The sequence below is a fragment of the Alosa sapidissima genome, chromosome 4 (genome assembly GCF_018492685.1).
Source record: "Alosa sapidissima isolate fAloSap1 chromosome 4, fAloSap1.pri, whole genome shotgun sequence".
Taxonomy (NCBI): Eukaryota; Metazoa; Chordata; class Actinopteri; order Clupeiformes; family Clupeidae; genus Alosa; species Alosa sapidissima.
In genome coordinates this window covers 31,864,794-31,887,293 of record NC_055960.1, presented here as the reverse complement: position 1 = coordinate 31,887,293, position 22,500 = coordinate 31,864,794, and the positions used below count along the sequence as shown (strand labels likewise).

At 47.6% G+C, this 22,500-nt stretch overlaps 1 protein-coding gene across 1 annotated transcript in view; it reads left to right on the top strand.

Annotated features, from left to right (window-relative positions):
* The window catches only part of plxna1b (plexin A1b), a 20,431-nt gene extending 5,172 nt beyond the window's left edge, over positions 1–15,259 (top strand). Inside the window, 10 exon segments of the mRNA XM_042090204.1 lie at positions 2,831–2,897; positions 6,915–7,061; positions 7,782–7,941; positions 8,671–8,774; positions 8,883–8,979; positions 10,104–10,294; positions 11,997–12,166; positions 12,362–12,574; positions 13,063–13,213; positions 14,824–15,259. Coding sequence (XP_041946138.1) covers positions 2,831–2,897; positions 6,915–7,061; positions 7,782–7,941; positions 8,671–8,774; positions 8,883–8,979; positions 10,104–10,294; positions 11,997–12,166; positions 12,362–12,574; positions 13,063–13,213; positions 14,824–14,919 — 1,396 coding nt within the window. The 3' untranslated portion in view covers positions 14,920–15,259.
* The last annotated feature ends 7,241 nt before the right edge of the window (positions 15,260–22,500 follow it).

The following is a 22,500-nucleotide window of genomic DNA, read 5'->3' as shown; positions in this document are numbered from 1 at the left end:
ACTGCTAGGTTTGGAAGAGTGATCTGCAAGAGTGATCTGCAAGAGTGATCTGCAAGAGTGATCTGCAAGAGTGATCTGCAAGAGTGATCTGGAAGAGAGAACTGTAGAACTGTCGCAACGGTCATTTTGACCGTTAAGAAAGTTGCATCTACAATGACTTTCTTTAAAGGAAAAATGCAGTCCTGCTGGTTGAATATAAAGTTTACATTCTAAGGGGGGTCAAAATGACCACTTACGGCAGTTCTAGTAGCTATGAAAATATGGGGCTTCTAGTGTTTACAGATAAACTGACTTTGCGCTATGCCAAGGTGACACACACATATTCATTTAGATACTCTTACATACCTTTACCTATATGAGGCACTAACTTGCACCCTTTTCTGACTTATCTTATCTTTTAGGTTTAGTGAAGGGTGGATAGGTCCCTCATGCTCAAAATATTTCTCTAGGCATATTTGTTTTTTCTGTGTTCTGCGGGGCAGTTGAATGAGAGAAATGGCTCCGTGTGCTGTTGTCAGGTCATTAGTTCACAGTGCAGGTTAATGGGTGAAGGCCACCAGTGCAACAGCAGTAAGCACTCCAGTTGATGGCGGCCATTTGATAAAAGTCTATCCATATTTCTCCTCCCCCGTCTCTTTCTCTCTGTCACTCTCGCTCTCTCGCTCCACTCCCCCTCCCGTATCCTGTGTGTCTGTCAGGGAACATTACACACCTGAGCACACACACTCCCTATGGAGAGACAGACAGACCGAGAGAAAGAGGGAGGGAGGGAGGGAGAGCAAGAGCGAGAAGAAAGGAGGGAGGGAGGGAGAGAAAGTGGGGGATGGATGCACTGATGGAGGCACTGGCATGGAGCTCCTCACCAGGAGAATGTGACTGACAGGAATAGATGAGTGGCGATGGACAGACCCATCGGAAAAAAAAGAGGGAGGGAGGGAGAGAGGGAGCGACGCCAGCCGCACGGAAGGGGATGAACGCTTTTTTTCTCCTCACCCTCTTGTCCTCATCCCATGTTCTCCTCTTCATGTTCCTTGGCAGCTAACGGCTGCTTTTTGTGCCAGCAAGAGCATTTTTTGAGTCAGATGAATGGGAAGATGGCTGCAAGGATGTCAGGGGGAATAGTAATCAAGAGCAAGATGGAGGGGGAGAGAGAAGGATGAGGGAGACATTTCCAAAAACAATGGGCTCCTACTCAGAACTACACACGGTACAAGCCATAATGAAGCTCGTCGTGTTATAGCCGGCATAACTGCAGCTTTAGATATTATCTCTCATCTGTCAAGCTCACTCACACACTCGCACATACACATACACATACACATACACATACACACACACACACACACACATACACACACACATACACACAGGCACACACACTAGCCACTCGCTGTCTATTGTTCTCTCTGTGCTGAGATCTACGCTGATATATTACTCCGTCTCCACACACACACACACACACACACACACACACACACACACACACACACAGCCAGAGGATGCTTGCCCCTCAGTGTGTGCTTCACAGCTGTAAGTCTCCTCCTGTCTTTTAAAGAACACCTTTGTGTGTTGGAACTGCAGAGCCACATATATTTTAGAAGAACAGGAACAGCATGTACTCATGTTACATGCTCTGGAACTCTCACTCTCTCTCTCTCTCTCTCTCTCTCTCTCTCTCTCTCATCCATCTCTCTCTCTCTCTCATCCATCTCTCTCTCTCTCATCCATCTCTCTCTCCCTCTCATCTCTCTCTACCCCTCTTCCAAATCCCTGTCTCCTGCTCTCTCCATCTCTCTCCATCTCCCTCCATCCCTCACACACACCCAACCTCTCCCATCCCTCACTCTCCCCCCCTCTTTTTTGAGAGCATCCCTTTCTCCTTCTCTCTCTCTCCCTCCTCTCCTCCTTCACCTCTCCCTCAGTTCCGTTCCTGGGTAAACTCACTCTGAAAGAATGTATAATTAAAGAGAGCGCGCCAAAAAACAAACTGTTTCCCCAAGTCCCTTCCTCCACGCCTCTTTTTGGAGCTGTTAAACAGATTAGGAGTAATAAAGGCCACTAATTACTCTGCCTTTTAATTACCCTCCTTCTGAGGGACCTTCCAAGGCTCCTTATTATGCTGCAGGTTCCCAGATTAATGAGAGAACTTACTGAATTATACTAATTGGTGTGTTTTTTAATGAAGATTGGTGGTTGGTGTTGTGTTTTTTAAAGCGCACACATGAGAGAGGGTGAAAATGAGAGAGAGAGAGAGGGAGAGAGAGAGATAGGGAAAAGGTTTGGTTTATTATTAGTGCTAATTTATTTGTGTGGTAGTACGAGCTGTTCTTTGAAGGCTTTGCCTCCGCTCTGTGCTGCTTGTTCACTCGCTCGCTCACTCACTGTCGCCGGCTTTCGCTAAATAATTTTGTTTCTTGCTCCGCATGCTCATTGATGTTGGGGGGTGGAGGGGTTTGTAGAGTGCCTTGCACGCTCTCCGCTAAAGCAGGCTCGTTTCGGAGTGGTTCCATCACTCTCGTTGAGGCCTGTCGTCACTCACACAGACACACACTCACACACTCTCACACACACACTCACACTCACACACATACACACACACACACACACACACACACACACACACACTGTCGTTGTATTATAGGAACAATTCCCATTTGGAAGAAATCAGCATTTCTTTTTGTTGTTGTCGTCTGTGACTCGTCTCTGCCCAGCACACTGGTTTGCTTGTCCACTGTTCCATGGTTGTCTGGTCCACTTTAAGGAGTCTCGTCTGAGTCCTCTCCTCCTCTCATCTTTACTCTCTTTTCTTCTTTTGTTCCTCTCCTTGCAGGACGGAGTCTGTGGCTGAGAAAATGCTGACCAACTGGTTCACGTTCCTCCTCTACAAGTTCCTGAAGGTGAGTGGGGGTGTTGGCGGAAGGGCAGGCTGGGGAGGTTTAACCCTGTTACTACAGGAAAGGCCAACGGCAGACCCACTCCTGATGCCTCCATATGAAGGCCAAGGGCCATATGATGGAAAAGGAAATGAGGGGAACGCACATCCAAACAGGGAAACTGGTTAGAACCACATCATAAAATATAAAGAGTAGCCACAAACTCCTTTCTCTCTTACTATTTATTAAGCCACATTTCAGCAAGCAGCCCTCAGCAGGATTGATGAAGTCTATTTGCAGAAGCATTGGTTAATAAATAGTAAGAGAAAGGAGTGTGCAGCAAAGGGACATATGGCCTGGCATTGAAACCGCTTTATTTACTGCATCACTCTCCTGCTAGAGGATATTTCTTCTCTATGTTCTTTCTTGTGTGTGTGTGTGTGTGTGTGTGTGTGTGTGTGTGTGTGTGTGTGTGTGTGTGTGTGTGTGTGTGTGTGTGTGTGTGTGTGTACTGTGCAACACAAACAGCTTGCACTCCTCTGTGTTTGTTGCAGCAAAGAGTCACAGGAGCTTGAGTGGCATGACTATAAGAGCAGGCGACCATATGTCTGTGGTTTGGACGTCAGCCCTGACGTGAGCAAGCCCTCAGCCCTCTCAGGCATTCAACTCCTCCGACTCCACTTCTGCGAATCCTCAGAGAGAGGGATGAAGGAGGGAGGGAGGGAGGGAGAGAGAGAGTGAGAGAGAGAAATGGAAGAGTGGGACAGGTGAAGGAGTGCAGAGCATAGAGCCTGTTTTCCACACGTTTTCATTTAGTAAATCATTCATCGCTGTGTGGCTCCGCAGACGATGCCTCTAACGTGTTAAGACCTCAGAAGGGGTTTTATGCAAAGCTTTCTGCTCCGCTCACAGTAACACAAATGTTTTAAGTGCAGCAAAAACAGACCATTCCGCTCCCATCTCTTCAAACGAGTCTTGTTTACATCCTATAAAATCCACTGCGTTCAATAAAAAAGCTAGTGGCTGCATCTCTTGCTCTTTCCAGTGTGTTCCTGAAGCTCTTGATATTGTGAGATCAAGCTTAGAAAAGCCCGGAAACCTCAACAAGTACTTGCAAGCCTGCTGTTTAATGACATCATGTCCTGCTCTGTTGTATAACACTGTCCGGTTACGGTGCTGAAGAAACCGATGCCTTGAGAGGATCTCTGGCTTCTCGTAAGAGGCTGGATGGACTTCAATGGGTTGATGATGCTCTGCTCAACGTTTGGTCTCCGTCCAAATGCAAACCATTTAGAACGGTGTGATGTTACACTTTTTGAAGCAGCAGGTAATGGCGGCTACTCTAGCAAAACTCACTTCAGATGAGACTCCCACTTCACCCTGCAAAGATTAGAACTCTGAGGCCGATGTTTGAGCCTTTCATACCTTCCCGCAGATGCGCATGTTCATGCTTTGTCATGGCCCATTCTATTTCTTGTACCAAGTTGAAGGGAGAGAGCTGGCACCGGCGAACCAGCAGCGCTATCCGCCCGCACTTGAACCAGCAGCGCTATCAGCCCGCACTTGGACCGGCTGCTCGGCTCGGCTCGGCTCGTCTGCCGCCGATCGTTAGCATCTGTCTGTTTAATTAGCGCGGGCGCTAACGAGGCAGAGAGAGCATATGGAGGCGGGCTGGGATGGACTTTTTTTTGGGGGGGGGGGGGCGTCTGGGAATGAGACCAGAGGGAGCCGGCCTGAGAAAAGAGAGACAGAGCGTGCACCTTTGACGGTCCACGGAGGCGAGAGGCTCTCACTCTCCAAGGTCGCTCTCGCACCGGACGCACAGGTGAGGTGGAGTGAGGAAACGTCAGCAGGAGCTGCGGAGCGCCAGAGTGGACGCAATGAGAAGGGGGGGGCGGAGGTGAGGTGAGAGTGTGCAGTGAGGTGGGGAGGAAGATTCACAAGAACGAATGAGGAACACGAGCGCTTACAGTCAAGAGTCCGATTAGCCACACATGGAGAGAGCGAGAGAGAGAGAGAGAGAGAGGGAAGAGAGAGATAGCGAGCATGCTGAAGATGCAGAGGCACTGAGAGGCAGGGAATGAGTGAGTGAGTGAGTGGGAGGCAGTGTGAGATTGAGTTTAGCCAAGCACGAGAGAGAGAAAGACATGAGGTGAGAGCGATAAACGGAGAGAGGGAGAGAGAGAGAGAGAGAGAGATGGCTGAGCCCGCGTCTCATTGCCTCTTTGACATATCTCACGCGCTGAAGTGCTTTCCGGGCACTTTTTCCCTCACAGTCGTTAACCTTCTATTAACTCCTCCATCAGTCGCTCCTAGTGCTTTCCCCCGGTAGGCCCCTGAGCCACTTCCTTCCCCTCTCTCTCTCTCTCTCTCTCTCTCTCTCTCTCTCTCTCTCCCTCCTTTCTTCCCCACGCCCCCAGGTGTGGTTCTGCGAGCAGGCACCTGGGAAACGTCCATTAAGCATCTGTCAATCTGCTCCTAAACCGTGCCCAAGCCCATAGCCCGGCCGCTCTCGCTCTTCCTAATGCACTGGCTGAAGCACACATGGTCAGTTTATCTGGGCTGGATGAGGGAAAGAGCCTCAGGATCAGCGAGCACCGTGATGAACTTCAAAGGGTGTCTGCATGGCCTTTAAAGGACCTTGGTAGCAGACCCACAATATCGGTCCACATAGGTGGGGCATCCTCAGACACATCCTGTACAATTCTCTTGTCACATAAACGCCCAAAATGTTGGACTGATTCCAGCACTAAAAGAGTCATCTCTCTCTCTCTCTCTCTCTCTTTCCCTGTCAGCAATTGTTCATCAGATGGGTATCTATCTGGAACCATTCGTTTTCAAAACAGCATTCCTCCCCTCTCTCCAACTCTCTCAAAATGGGACAGATGCGCTTAATGCTCTGTCATTAGTATTTGGCCCACTCAGGAGAAAACAACAACATCATCAACAACAACAACAACAGCCATTTCCACAGCATCCCTGCAGCCAAAGGCACACTGACATCATTACAACTGGACAGAAAGCCCAGAGCTGGAGGGGTCTTATCTTGACCTGTTGTCCCAACAAGGAATAGCCAGAGACGAGTGGAGGGGGAAAAAACCCACACAGCCGTATGAAGGCAAAGGGCTGATTTAGTTCAGGCTCTCATGTCTGTCTGTCGAGGCTGTTTTAATGGTGAGTGGGGTGACCGGAGGTGTGGAATGGATGGTTTTTTAATAGCCCCTCTCACCATCTCACGGAGCAGAGCTACAGAGCTGGGCTCTCCTTGTCTGAGAGCCTGACACGGGGAGAGGTGTATTAAAAAGCCCTCATTACCCACACAGGGGCTGTTGACACTGCGGCTTAAGCCATCAGAGGGAAGTGTGTGTGTGTCTGTCTGTGTGTGTCTGTGTGTGTGTGCACTCATGGCTGTGTTTGTGGGTGTTTGCACATGCTGAAATTATGTGTATTTGATTCTATCTGGGTGGTGTGTGTGTGTGTGTGTGTGTGTGTGTGTGTGTGTGTGTGTGTGTGTGTTTTGGGGCTGTTGAGCAGCACAACAGCTGCTCTGCATCAGTGAATGCCTAATTTTATTTGTGTGTATGTGTGTTTGAGTGAGTGTCGATCTGAAGTGTTCACACTAGCATTTGGATGCTGTATTATTCCTGTTTTTTAAGCCTCCTGTTTACACTATGCTTATTTGTTTACTTTTCTTATTTGTATTTTTACTCAAGATTGTCTTGTTTCGTTTTCCCTCTTCATTGCCCTGCCATTCTCTCAGTCTCAATAAGCCTTAGTAGTTTAGATGCTTTATGGTGCACTTCAGGTAGTGGTCCTTGACCTTGCAGAAAGTGCTGAGTCCAGCAGTGTTATGTGTTTGTATGCTTGACCTCTCCTCTGTGTGTGTGTGTGTGTGTGTGTGTGTGTGTGTGTGTTTGGTAGCGTGTTTGTGTGACCTACTATGTGTGTTAGGAATGTAGAAGCATGTGCTCACTCACCCTGCTCTCTCTCCTCCATCTCTCTCTCTCTCTCTATCCCCCTCTCTCTCCCTCCCTCTCTCAGGAGTGTGCCGGCGAGCCTCTTTTTATGCTCTACTGTGCCATGAAGCAGCAGATGGAGAAGGGTCCTATCGACGCCATCACCGGCGAGGCCCGCTACTCCCTCAGCGAGGACAAGCTCATCCGCCAGCAGATCGACTACAAGACCCTCGTAAGTAGCACCACCAACCCCCACCAACCCCCCCTCCCCTCCTCCAGATTCTCACCCACTCCAACCTCAGCCCAACCCCAAACCCCATTGTTTCCCTTTGCAAGTGACTTTGAATAAATAATGATAACAAAGAAAACACCCCGCCTACGTCCACCTTCTCCAGACTCTCCATCCTCACTCAGTCCTCCACACACCCACAGCCTGCTCTCAGCGGCCCTTGACTGCATCTATCTAGGGGCTGAGAGCTAAGTGCTCTCTGCAGATTGGCGGTGCTTAGTGGGGTGGGGGGTGGGGGACTGTGGGAGAGCTCGGGGGGAGGGGGGGGGGGGGTGTTTCAGTAGTGTGTTTCCTGAGCGTCAGCTGTGGCGTTGGGAATTCAGGGGGGAATTGCGCTGCCGTGACATCAGGTCCCCAGAGCCCTTTTCCCTGCCGCTGCGCTTAACTTCCTGGGTCAGGGTTGCCCTGGTCTGACATCAGAACGGTGAATTTGAAAGGCTTTTCTGGACGCTCAGGGCAGTGTCTGTGGTTCTACGTGGGTGTTGTGTCACCCCCCCAAAGCTCCTTTTTTCCCCCCGAATCTTATTCCCCTGTGTGACGCTTTTGTGATGTCAGACATCTGGGAGCGACTGCCTGTGCCTGTCTGAGGCGCTCTGATGCGGCTGGTCATGTCTAACACAACTTCCCCTCCCTCCTTCCTGCCCTCCCTGCTCTCCGCTGCAGACTCTGCACTGTGTGAACCCGGAGAACGAGAACGCGCCCGAGGTCATGGTCAAGGTGCTCAACTGCGACACCATCATGCAGGTGAAGGAGAAGCTGCTGGACGCAGTCTACAAGGGCACGCCGTACTCTCAGAGGCCCAAGGCCGGGGACATGGACCTGGGTAAGATAGCGGGTCCGTTGGCCTCATATCTACTCTGTGTTGTGCTGTGGAAAGCATGCATGCCATTTATTAGGATCTATTAAGGTTTCTGGACTGGATACGCTTCCCACTAAATTCAATTTCAGTATTTATTTGAATAATTTGTGTCCCACTGAGACCTAGCAAAAATGTTTTTATGACAAATGTAAACAAACTACTTCTTGATGTCAGGCAGCTGTGTTTGGTAAAGGCTTCAGTAACTCTGTGCAACACTACCGCTGCCTTTCCACATTTGACAGAGGCGCCATAGCTACCCTGCTCAGTGGAACTGAACAATAATGTGGGATACAGCACATCAGAATTCACTGCGTAGATAACCGTAATCCTGTCCTAACCCTAGTTAATCTGAAAACAAGGCATCAGCATGCTGTTCGTTGTCACTGTGTGTACGCCAACTTGTGTCAGTAAGAAGTAAGACAGTGAGAAGAGCACACATTACACTCTGCCCCATTTAATTCCTCTATATTTTATATATATATATAATATATATATATCTATATAAGTGTTTGTAATGCATGTGACCTTTGCCACGCTAATGTATTTGATACAATGAGCAGAATTTATTACAAATGTTTGCTTTATTACAAATGCTGTTAGCTGTGCTCCATCTTATTATAAAGCCCAAGTATGCATAGCCCAGAGCAGAGACTCGATAGAGTGCTGACCCAGACCCTTGTGTTTCTCCTCCAGAATGGCGTCAGGGGAGAATGGCCCGCATCATCCTACAGGACGAGGATGTCACCACCAAGATCGACAACGACTGGAAACGCCTCAACACTTTAGCCCACTATCAGGTAGCACCTAGCTCGCACATATCCGCCACTTCACCTGCATTTTCTAAAGCCCTTTTTGTTGTTTTGGTATCTAAACCTGCTATGGTTTGCTTCTCTGTGCTTGTCTAGGTGACGGACGGGTCAGCCATAGCTCTGGTCCCCAAGCAGAACTCCGCCTACAACATCTCCAACTCCTCAACGTTCACCAAGTCTCTCAGTAGATACGGTAAGATTGCCCCCCCCTCCACTCTCTCCTCACCTCACCTCCAAAAGTGTCTCTTCTTTTTTTCTCCTCTCGTTCTAGTTCTGACAGAGAAAATCATTTTTCTCTTAGATACACACACACACACACACACACACACACACACACACAGGAGCACAGCTTTATATACTTATACACAGACACACACTACCCTGATAGAAATCAATAATAACTTGGCTGTGATGCTCCACTTCCATGCCTTAACTGATGTTCTAGTTTACTTCACTTTTCAAAACATCTCTCCGTTTCACTCCTTCACACTCTCTATCTCTCTCCTTGCTCTCCTCCTCCTCCTGTCTGTCTCCTCTTGCTGCTACAGCAAGCTATTTTGGTAGAGGTGTGTGTGTGTGTGTGTGACACGGTGTGGCGTGGAGTGGCAGGCGACTAGCGCAAAGCTGCCGTGTGCTCGACGGCGTCCTGTCCGCTTCGGGAGTCTTTATTGGCCCCCGTGAGCCGATCAGTCGCTGCGTCCGTGCATGACAGCCATTAAATCCCCACTGTAATGTCCCCGTGTGCCAGAATGAGGATCACTGTCGTAGGCACACAGAACGATGGAGAGGGAGAGAGAGAAGGAGAAGGATGGAGAGAGAGAGAGAGAGAGAGAGAGAGAAGGATGGAGAGAGAGAGAGAGAGAGAGAAGGATGGAGAGAGAGAGAGAGAGAGAGAGAGAGAAAGAGAAGGATAGAGAGAGAAGGAGAAGGATGGAGAAAGAGAGAGAGAGAGAGAGAAAGAGAAGGATAGAGAGAGAGAGAGAAGGAGAAGGATGGAGAAAGAGAGAGAGAAGAGAGGAGAGGGGGATTGGCACGTCACTTTAGTGACAAAGCATTGGAGGCGGAGTGGGAGAGAGGAAGTGACACGTCGTATTAGAGTCCGGGACGAGCGGCGCATAGAATGCCATGGCCTAGTCTTATCCCACTAGACACACTCCCTCACACACACCTTTTCTCTGCTGTTTTCACCTTTATGCCGTGAAGCAAAAATAGTAATGTACTTATCTCTATTTCTCTCTCCATCCCCCTTCTATTCCTCTGTGTGTGTGTGTGTGTGTGTGTGTGTGTGTGTGTGTGTGTGTGTGTGTGTGTGTACAGAGAGCATGCTGCGCACTGCCAGCAGCCCAGACAGTCTGCGCTCTAGGACGCCCATGATCACGCCAGACCTGGAGAGCGGCACCAAGCTGTGGCACCTGGTCAAGAACCACGACCACTCGGACCAGCGGGAGGGAGACCGCGGCAGCAAGATGGTGTCCGAGATCTACCTGACACGCCTGCTCGCTACCAAGGTAATACACTTGTGTACACACACACACACACACACACACACACACTAAGTGCCTCCTTCTCATGTCAGCCCATATGGTTCTGTATGAAAAGCAGAATGCTTGTTCATTGGCCAAAATAAGCCATTTTAGGTTTCACTGAACAACATATTGCGATGAAACACACAAACACACAGCTTTGCATATTCAGCGTCTCGTCTTGCCCTTGTGTGTTTGTGTATTGTGTTTGTTTACATGCTGTGAGCAGCTCAGTGATTAACATTTTTGATAACCTTTTCATTAAAGCCCAATATGGGTTGAAGGAGTGTTGGTTAATTAGGTGGCTGACCTTTGCCTATCGACTAGTTAGGGGTGTGTGTGTGTGTGTGTGAATGGGGGTTGGTGTGGTGTGTGGCTGTTTCCTCTGACCGGCAGCAATCTCCTGGGTCTTTGTGGAGATAGATTCATTGACTTGCTGTGCCGGCTCAGTTTGTCCACGTAAACATTATTTCCCCACTGCCACCACACACACACACACACTCCATTTTCCTTGTTTTTGCTCCTCGGTGTGGAGTGTTTGCAGGTTTTTGTGAGGTCGAAAACAACATGGAGCCTGTAATCCCTGCTTGTGCATCCATAGTCCCGGCTCCACAACAAAAGATGCAGATTAATTTGTTTATTTGTTTTCCTGTGCCACATTTTCTCGTCTTATAATTCGGTTATTGGGTGTAAAAGGATTGCAACTGTGGTACCAAACATTGGCACACGTGAGTTCCTCTGCATTCCATTCCATCGCACGAACCACGGAAGGCAGACGCTAGAAAGGTCCGGCATGTTTCACCTCTGCTTCTCTGAAGAGGCGTACCAGGGCTGCAGTTGCCATGGTGAAGGGCTAGAGATAGATGAGTCTTAGAGAGGCTTATTTGCTCCTCACAGACGCTTGAGCTGAATGATGTGACAGCACTGTAGGCTTCAGTGCTTTTAAATAGGTGTTGTTATTTGAACTTACCTAAGCATTGTATACAAGTAACAAGTATATGAATGGTCTTTGTATACTCAACATATTTGTTTACTATACTTTCTCAACTTAACCTCAAAATCAAATGAAGAGGCATCCTTTCACACCCTCACTAAAAATGGCAATGAGTACTGGTAATAACAGTTTTAATTCAGGCATTGGGTAGCTGTGTTGAAATGAAGACATCTCTGCAGCCTTGGGAGCTCTGTTGTAGAGTGATATAGACACTCCGACACTGCTGGTGACAGGACAAAGCTGGGTGGATAGTGCTAAGGACTCCAGGTTCACGCAGGGCATGGATGAAACCTTTTGGTGGGACTTGTGGCTGCTGCCACCAGGAATGGCTGGTGTCAGTGTATCTAACCAAGAAGATCCGGCACAGTCTTGATCTTTTTTTTTTTGCTTTCGTCCCCATTCAAACTTGGATTAAAGCACTTTGAATGAGCGAACTGTCTCAGTTTTTAAACACACACGCTAAAGTGTTTGTGTGCGTGTAGCCGCTAACAGTGAATGACCCTGGTCGAGGACACTGTAATCAACTCAAGCTTGCAGGTGCTGATGGGAAGGGGAGAAGAATGTGTCAAATACGAGATGGCTGCGAGCTGTGGTCAAAAGCAAAAGGCCTTCAAATGATAATTTTAAATGTATAAATGAATTAATGAATGATGACTGGCCATCACTGATTCTGACTGTCTTTGTCTCTTCCAGGGTACGTTACAGAAGTTTGTGGATGACCTGTTTGAGACCATCTTCAGCACGGCCCACCGCGGCAGTGCCCTGCCCCTGGCCATCAAGTACATGTTCGACTTCCTGGACGAGCAGGCGGACAAACACCTGATCTCCGACTCCGATGTTCGGCACACCTGGAAGAGCAACTGGTGAGTCTGGTGCAGCATCTACTATAAGGAACCTTAAACACCGTTCTGTATGGAACCTTCTAGAAAAACAATTACAGCTGCATTCATGGTACAAAATGTTCTGCCTTGGAACAACCAAATGTTTGTTTGTTTTTTGAAGCTACTGTAGCTCTGGAAATGTAATTGTCCTTTCCTCTCCCTCCCTCCACTACCCAGCCTGCCGTTGCGTTTCTGGGTGAACGTCATCAAGAACCCCCAATTTGTCTTCGACATCCACAAGAACAGCATCACGGACGCGTGTCTGTCGGTGGTGGCCCAGACCTTCATGGACTCCTGCTCCACCTCCGAGCACAAGCTGGGCAAAGACTCACCCTCCAACAAGCTGCTCTACGCTAAAGACATTCCAAACTACAAGAACTGGGTGGAGAGGTAGGCGTCAGGCAACACTAGTCCAGACCACTGGCCTCACTTCCTCACTTAGTCTTTTTTTGTTTTTATTGCAGCTTGATATAATCTTGAACAGCTTCGTACAATTCGTCTTCAAATATGCCCTATAAATGGATATGACTTGACTTAATATGACGGTGCTTCTATGCTTTGCCAACAATTTGTTGTTGACAATTTTGATTTGAATAGTTTAATACTTTAAATAATTTTGATAGTTTAATAGCTTAGTCATTTACCGGTAAATACCTCGGTGCATGCATGGCAACCTTTTCTCATTGGGTTGAATGTGTGTGTGAATGGGTAAGCTAACAGCCATGAATTGATAAAGTGCTTTGGAGAAAAGTGCTATGCAAATAGTCAATTTACCATTCCTCCTACCATGAAATAGTTTTAAGAGTTGAGCATATTGATTTGCGGACTCTGAGTCTGTGTGTTGAATGTCCTCTCTGCCTTTGCTCCTCCGCGCTCAGGTACTACTCGGACATCGCCAGGATGCCGGCCATCAGTGACCAGGACATGAGTGCGTACCTGGCGGAGCAGTCCCGCCTCCACCTCAGCCAGTTCAACAGCCTGAGCGCACTCCATGAGATCTACTCCTACATCGTCAAGTACAAGGACGAGGTGAGTCCTACACACACAGACACACACACACACACACACACACACACACACACACACACACACACACACACACACACACACACACACGGTGTCTTTGTCTCTATATCACTGGTACTTGTACAATAACACACTGACCTTCGTGCATACTGTATTCTCTCCCCCTCACATGGACAAGCACGCACACGCACATGTGTGTGAAAGAATTAATCATATAATTAAAACCACAGATAAGACGAGCCGCACAGATTAGCCCACCTGTTACCTGAGTGTAATCACTCATTTAGCGCCCCCATGAGAAAAAGAGAGAGAGAGAGAGAGAGACACCTGCCTGCCCGTGGTACCTCTCGCACGGCCGTCTGCACGCTGGAGTAATCACCAGCACAATTAGCCTGATTACAGCCAGAGAAGCCCTCATGCGCACAACGCCGCTCTGTGGCCTGACCTCACGCTCTCGGAAACATCTCAATGAGACCTGGAGGACAGAACTCCAGAGAGGCTCCTTCCCTCTATCTGGCTCTCTTTCTCTGTCTGCCTTTCTCTCTCTCTTTCTCTCTCTCTGTCTGTGTCTCTCTTTCTCTGTTTCTTCTCTCTGTGTATTTAGCTCTGTCTCCTTTCATCTCTCTATCCCTTTCTCCATCTCTCTCTCTCTCTCTCTCTCTCTCTCTCTCTCTCTCTCTCTCTCTCTCTCTGTCTCTCTCTCCCTGAGGCAGCTGTGTAAAGCCAGGGATCTTTTTCCTCTCCATCAGCCTGCTTTGGGGGAAGCAACAATTAAACCAGTGCGTTTCTGTGTTTGTATAGATGCTCATTTGAGCCATTTGTTGTAACTGTAATTTGTGTGTGTGTGTGTGTGTGTGTGTGTGTGTGTGTGTGTGTGTCACTCAGTTATGGCCCTGATTAATGCATTGCAGCTGCTTCCATTAGGCACTTCCCACTTATTATGTGCGATTATCCCAACGCTAGATGCTAGTGCTGGCTGGAACACACGCACAGATGCATACACATTTAGTTTTTCATGCTGTACACACACACACACACACACACACACACACACACACACACACACGTTGCTGTAGATGCCAGTGGCGTAGGTGCCTCTCTGCACCTCTGCGTGGAGCCTGTTCAAATCCCCTGGCACCAGAAAGGCCAAGCTGACAAAGGGAAGAATGTGTGGCATTCAGCAGCCTCAGAACAAGCAAGATATTCAGCACACCTACGGTCATGTCATTTCACAGAGAACAGCGTGCTGATGTCTTACTCTGCTGTCCTTCCACGGCCTTCTCTCTCCCTCTCTCTCTCTCTCTCTCTTGTTCTCTCTATCGTTCTCTCTCTCTACTTCTCTCTCTCTCTCTCTTCTTTTATCTGTCTGTTTGCATACCTCCTCTTGCATACTCCTCTTCTCTTTCTGACTCTATTTCTTGTATGTTATTCTGGCCATATTGTGTGTGTCACTAAATGTCTGTGTTTTTTTCTCCCCCTTCTGCCTTTCAATTTGTTCTCTTCTCTTCTCTTTTTCACCCCTCACCATCCTCTCTCTCATTGGTTTTCACTCTTCCTCTCTTTCTCTTCCTCTCTTTCTCTCTTCCTCTCCTCCTCTCTTCCTCTCCTCTCAGATCCTGTCGGCCCTGGAGAAGGACGAGCAGGCTCGCCGGCAGCGGTTGCGCTGTAAGCTGGAGCAGGTCATCGACACCATGGCCCTGGCCAGCTGAGAGCAGGCTGGACTCACCAACCAAGCCGGCTCCACCCGACCTGACCCGACCCCCCCCCTCCAACCTCATATCCCAGACCATGTTGCCATGACAACCCCCACCCCATCCCGCCCCCCCCACCAACCAAGCTGCCCCACCCCAGGAGTTGAGGTGGGCTGGATCCAGATGGACACACACATGGGCCCCCCCACTCCCCACCCATAGACTACAGACTGCAAGGACAAGGGCGGAACACTGGAGGACGCGCTGAGCTGGGCACACTGTGTGTGTGTGTGTGTGTGTGTGTGTGTGTGTGTGTGTGTGTGTGTGTGTGTGTGTGTGTGTGTGTGTGTGTCTGTGTGTGTGTCTGTGTGTGTGTGTACATGTAAGTTAGTGTGTGTGTGTGTGTGTGTGTGTGTGTGTGTGTGTGTGTGTATGTGTAAGTTAGTGAGTGTATGTATGTGTGTTTTGCTGCGCATGCATGCTCACACATATGTGTGTATTTGTGTGTGCGTGAATGTGTGGGTGGGTGACCATTCTCAGGTCGACACACACACGGCATCACAGATAAGCATTTGATTATTATCATCGCTGTTGCAATTTTTGTTTTTCTATTTGTTTTCTTTTTTGTTGTTGTTTGTGGCGTTGCGTGGACGTTGCTGTGCGCCGCCATGTTCCACGCACACGCGCATCCTCTGCCAGGCTTCGGCAGAAATCCAGAAGGAATGTTGGGATGTCGGTGAACTCTCCAGCCAATAGGAGGGTGTTTTTTTTTTTGATCATGTGATCAAAAGTGGGACTTGTGATAGGCCACGTGGAGTTTTAAAGACTGTGTTCATTCTGTTTATTTGTGTGTGTAAATGTAATCAGCTGCCCACTTTCAGCTCTTTGCCACTTGTGTTACTGCTGAATTTGCACAGTTTACAGAAACAAATACAAAGGAAAGATATAAAGATATTATATAGAAGATACAGTTACATTTTCAATGAAGCAGCGGTGGATAAAAAAAAAAAAAAACGTTTATTTGCCATTTTAAATGTCCACACACACAGTGAAAAACAACCGAAACAAATTTGATATTTCAACAGAACTACATCATGAAAAAGAAGAAGAAAAAAAAGTTGTACAAAAATGATCGACAATTTTTGTCCTGTGCCATGTTTTATTTGAATGTTGTTTAGTGCAAAGACATTTTGTTCGATGGAATGTGCTATGATTTGAATATGAACTTGCCTCGTGACTGAAAAAAGAGTGTTTTAGACTATTAGATGACAAAAAAGGAAGAGAACAAGGGGGGAGAGACTGCAGGCAGGAAACAGGAACTTACGCAGGAAACAGGAACTTACGCTGGAAACATCTCAAAGAAACAAAACAAAACAAAACAAAAAATGGCTCTTAGAACACTTGAAATTGCTGGAGTTTTCTCCAGGTATCTGGGTCCACCGGGGTATTTTTAAAGGAACAGAACATCCTCACTGCACACACACACACACACACACACACACTGCAGACAAACACACTGCACACAAAGCCTGCTGCTTTCTCTCATGTCCCTGTGCTGGCGTAGTGAAGTCCGTTGCACTGCTGGCTGCCCCAGTGGGCCTGACCCATGCAGGCATCAGAAATGTGAAAGGTGAGAGGCCGGCTGGTAAATACCAGCGCAGCTGTCACTCACCCAGTGAATGATTTGACCCACATGATTGACATCCTCAGGCACCTCCTCTCCCCATCCCTTCCTCTCACCTCCCCCCTTTCACCAGCTTCCTGACATTTTCTCCATCCTGCACTCCCTCCCTCCCTCCCTCCCTCCCCTGACTCTATTCCTTTACTCTTCCTCCGCTCCCTCCCTCCCTCCCTCCCTCCCCTGACTCTATTCCTTTACTCTTCCTCCGCTCCCTCCCTCCGTCTCCTCCACGTTTTCTTTATCTCTGTGTTTTGCCGTAGTCGTCGCCGTGCTTGTCTCGGCCGCGCTCCTGGCTAACGACGTGCGTTTGCTGCGTTTGTCTGGGCTCCGTCTGCCTGCTTTGTTCCGGCAGGAGCGAGGTCAGGGGTGAGCTGATTAGCACCGCTGCTGCCGCCGCGCTCGTTGGCACGGTTAACGCTTGCCGTCGGCACAGGCACCCGGCGCAAAATGGAGGCGACGCCCTCGCGAGCTCCGCATGTAGCAGAGTCTCTTCTTTGCCCCCATACTCGTGGCGCTCTTCAGCAGTTTACACTGCCTGAGCAGAGGGAGAGAGGGAAGAGAGTCTGAGGCAGCAGAGCACCAACAAGGATGAGAGAGAGAGAGACTTTGGCTTCACCTCATTACTGCTCCAGACTCACTGATCAGAGAGCGAAAGACACAGAAGAGAGGGAAGGATAGAGAGAGAGAGAGAGAGAGAGAAAGACACAGAAGAGAGGGAGGGATAGAGAGAGAGAGAAAGACGCAGAAGAGAGGGAGGGATAGAGAGAGAGAAAGACGCAGAAGCTTGGAGATAGCAGGGTATTTTTCTTTCCATTTTGAAGTCATTAGCAAGACGAGGCTAAGTAATCCTTTTAGCCTCTGCTGCCCCCCTTTACCATGACTGTCTGTGTGTGTGTGGGTGTTGCACGGGACTTAAACTATGACTTGTATTTTTAAAAGAGAATTTTATTATGTGGAGGACTTCTCGGATGAAGTTTGACTTTGATTACTGGATTATTTTGTTATTTGATTTGTGGCTTGTCTGATCCATTCAGTGCTGTATAATAGTATTTTTGCCTTTTTACTTTGAGTTCAATCCACAAATCCCCACCCCACCAGTCAGATCCAAAAGCTGTCATTTTTATTCTTTCTTTTTTGAGGGGGGGGGGGTATATCTGGCTCCCCGCAAACTTGAAAGGATGTTCCTTCAGGGGTACGAAAAATAACATCACAGTCAATCAATGCACATCTTCAGCCCTTGTACTCAACCTTGGAGATTAGTGCATGAATTAATTTGGTGTTATTCAGATTAGAATCTTTTAAAGGTTTTCTGCCACAGTTATTTTTATTATTGTTTTGATTTTCTAATTTATCCTCTGCTATCCTTTTATTTATTTCCAAAGTAGCCGAGCCAAACCGCTCTCAGTCAGCCGTCTATTGAAACGCAAACTTTTCCAGTCTATTCAATCACGTTTCACATGAAAGCTTGATTCATTTTCAGCTCATGAACAAGACTTTCTTTTTTTTTATCTTGCATGATGCTAGACGCCACTGGCAGCCATTTTAGCCCCTCTGATTGGCCTTGCCGGGTTTTTTTTTTTGATCTGGTTGAAATCTCTCATCACAAGCAAGTTCAGGAAGGGTCGGCCCATGACAAGGGCCCCTGGGAGTCTGCCCAGCTGATGATGAGTCTGTTACTCTCTGAGTGAGTTTGACACTCTCATCCATATTTAACCAAGCCCAGGCTATAAAAAGAAGTGGCTCTCCGCTAGCTACACACTTTCTCCTCGTCTCTTCTCTCCACTCTTTCCTCTCCTCTCTCTTAGAACACCCTCTGTGTTTTTTTTTCCCCTTCTCCTTTTTTGCTGTGCGTGTATCTTTCGACCAGTCTAAGATCTCGGCTAATGGAAATGAATTACCTCGGAGCGCATGGGCGCGGCGAGTTTGCCACCGACCAGCTCATGAGTCGTCAGCAGTATGTGAACACACACAGGGTGACACATTATCCATGAAATCATTAGGCTTTTTTCCCCCTTTTAGTTAGTTCCTCGCGGCTAAAATGTCCCCCGCTGAGGAACCCGCAAGCCGCCTTTCGGCTAGAACCATGGAGAGGCATGATCCCTCGGAGTGTCTCCACTCCTGCGTTGGGAGATTTGGGGGGTGGTACACTGCCTGTTGAGCAGACCCTGTGCTAACAGACTAGAGGCCCAAGTCTGCTCATTGGAGGCTTTGTGGAGTAGTGCTGGGGCTGAATGGAGCTGTGCTGCGCTGCGCTGTGCTGTGCTGAGGGTGGGAGTGGAGCCGGGGGTGTGGTGAGGCACTGATGAACCCTAGGCGGGTGTCTGTGAGGAGCAGTAATGCTCGGGGTTGATGGACAGACTAAAGAAAGTGATTTCTTTTCAAATGAGCACCTCTGACCCTCCGTCTTTGGCTGACTCTCTCCCACTTTCTACCCCACCCCGTGTCTCTCTCTCTCTCTCTCTCTCTCTCTCCCTCTCTCTCTTTCTCTCCCTCTCTCTCTTTCTCTGTCTTACACACAGGCCAGGGTATCTGCTCTTCCTCTGCTTGATTGCACTTGCCTTGGCCCCAACTCGTTGTTTACCTCACATCCTGACTGATGACTTTGTGGTCTTCCATCTTCATCTTTTCTGTCTCTGCCTGTTGCTCTTTGCTCCAACACTCCCCCTTACAATCCCCCTGCTTTCCCCCACAGCTTCACTGGCTAGTGTCCCAGCACTTGTGCAACATCTGCAGCCCATTTTGTCTAGTTCCACTGATTTTTGGGTCGCTATCCAGCCAAGTGCATCCGTTAGCGCCCCAGAGAAAGAGCTCCTCTGGAGGCTCCGACCCGAGCATCTCCTCCCTGCCTCCACCTCCACCTCCTTCTCCTCCTCCGGTCCTTCCTTCCTCGGTTTTTCTTTTCTGTTCAGTTTTTTTTTTTTTAACTGTGGCAAACTAAGTAGCTGTCCTTTTTGAAGAAAAAAAAAAACTATGAGAACTACATAGGTTGTAAGTGATCAACATGAAATGATTTAAATGATTTTCTGACATCAACAAAAACAACAACAAAGATATCACGCAAGTTTTAATATTAAAAATGCTGACAATGTTTTTAAGAGTTTCAGACTTGAAGCAGCTGTCACAAGTTGGCTGGTAAACGTTCATTGTGTAAATATTCTGTTATTTCCTATTTTGCAGATTTACTACTTGTAAATACGTACACATCAAGAAGAGATTAAACATGTTTTGCTAAATAAAAAAGCCTTTGTGATTTATTTATTTGCAAACCATGACTTGCAGTGATGCCTTGCTTATAATATTTCCCGTCTTGTCTAAAATAAGATGTGTTAATACGACACTAAAACTGTACCTTTGATGGGAGTTGGTCTTTGCTGCATAATATATTTGACAATCCATTGTCTGACCCAAAGTCAGGTGATGTTTTCAAATGGTTTGTCCCCATTTCAATTCATAATTCAATGTTTTCACTCATAAAGCACTGTCTAAAAGCACATTACAGTGGTCATCACCTTTGCAAGCAGGTGATTGTGTCCAGGAAAAACTCTCCTTTTAACAGGAGTCCTGGAACCCAGTGCTCAGAAGGGCAGATCCATCTGCTGAAGTCTGGTCTGACTGTGGCACTGCTGGACAGAAAAAAAGACCTTTTTAAAAATGCATATTCCATGCCATGCATATTATTACACATGTCAATCACACAAATATGAGTGTTTTCATAATTGTTAAAAGCATAAACATGGTGTATGCCTGTAAAAGCAGCAATGAGCGAAAGCTTTATGAAATAAGAGAGAAAGGGTAGCCAGAGAAACCATGGGTGGCCAAATAATGGGCTTCTAACTGCACTCAGCCCACAGTTTATGAAGGCGGCCATACCACGCCAGATGTTATGCAAACAGTCCTGAGCCTCATAAACCTCGGATATAAAACTCGCATGGCCAGCGATGGCCGCCATATTGTGAAATATTTTTGCATGAGTCAGCACCTCATGAGCGGCCTTAGCAGACAGAGGGAACGGTTGCTATCTCTGGCTCCACCTTTGTCCCGAGTCGTTAATTCAGTAACGCCTCTGTGGAAGGAAATGGGGAAAACGGTGTAATGATTTTTGAGCACCGATTACCTTAATGAGTCTGTCAGTGGCTTAATGACAGTTCCCTGTGCCCATGGCCCCAACACGGTGCACCGGCCATTCACAAATATGACATCTGCCCCTTGACATGAAAATGACCACAGTAATGAAGCACTGACACATCCATTGTGTTTGGCACCAATCACTTGTCCGATAACGCACCTGGAACTCATTAAAATTGTATTAAAAATCAGCAGACACGTTTTAATCCCGAACGAGGAAGTAAGAGCACCAAGGTCATCACCTAGATCCTTTATCCTCATTCATAACGAGTATTAACTATCTGCACGAACAGGTCTTATTTGAATATGTCTGTGAAATCTAATGGTTGAACTAAAGTTAGAAAAATCCCACCGTTAATGTAATAAATTAAGTCTCCTCACTAACATATTTAAAGACGCTAGCAAGAATTAATTAGCTTATCCATAATTTGCTTTCAGTTTAGACCTAATTAATTTTGGCCTAAGGTAGGAGTGCAAAAATTATCGAAATTAAATTCAGGAGACATTGTTAGATTAATTGAAAAAGTTATCCTGTGCATATCATTAATATGACCTTTTGAAGTTGTTAAATAATTTCTAAGAAAATTCCAAATTCTATATTTGTGTAGCATACAGCACTGTTTCTCTAAGCCTCTAAAGGTTAACTGTGTCAATATTTGGCTCAGAGTATAGAAAATGTAACATTTATAAGTCCGTCCTGGAAGGTTTCGCATAATAGAATTTCCATATGAATGTGTACTTCTCGAAAATATCCCAAATCAATCCTGGTGTGGGCTGTGTTTGTGATATGTCATCTAAGATGGCAACGCTTTTCTCCCAACAGGTTGAGTATGAAATCCTTAAAATTCCTTTGACACAAAGCATGCTTGAGTGCATCACATAGACATGTGAAAGGAGGAGCTGACCCGTAATGCCCTGTCAATTCCCAGCTAGCCCATGTGACCTCTACCCCCCCCACACACACACATCCCTCTATCTCCCTCTTTCTCTCTCTCTTTCTCTCTTTCTCTCTCTCTTTCCTTCTCTTGCTTCCTCCTTCTCCTTTGTCTCTGCCCAATCAGGTCACATCCCTGCGGACTTGGAGGTGTCTGTCTGATTACCCGAGACAGACCTCACACCCTCAGTCAAGGATGGAGAGAGCACAGAACCAGGAAGGAGAGAGAGAGAATGAGAGAGAGAGAGAGAGAGAGAGAGAAAGAGATGGGGTTGCTTGACCCGAGTGGGCAAGGCAAGGCACAGAATGAAGAGGAAGCAAAATGCACATGTTCTGCGAAATGCACAAGCCCATGCCCACCGCCTCCCCTGAGCCAAGAAACGAATGGGTAGAGCTGAAAGAGAAAGAATAAAACACACGCACGCACACACACACACACACACACACACACACACACACACACACACACACACAGACACACGCACACACACAAACAGAGGCACATACGGAGCGGGTGCAGAGAGGTGAGCGAAGAAGTCATAACATTTATTAGCGTCGAGCACACACAGGCTGCCAACCATAACCTTGCAGGCCAGGGCCTCTTGGAGCCTGCTAATAATGGCCTCACTCCTGTGGGGGACAGTGTGTTTGGAGGAGTGCGCCGAGAGAGCCAGGCGGAGAGCCTTGGCCTGTGATAGAGAGAGAGAGAGAGAGAGAGAGAGAGAAAAGAAGAGGAAAAGAGTGGGAGAAGAAAAGAAAATCTATTGTGGCAGATTGTGAGTCAGACAGACGCCAAGGTCCGATTGGTTCACACACTGGGTGCTTTAGCTGCGTCAGTGTTGGAGGCCGCCGAGCAAAT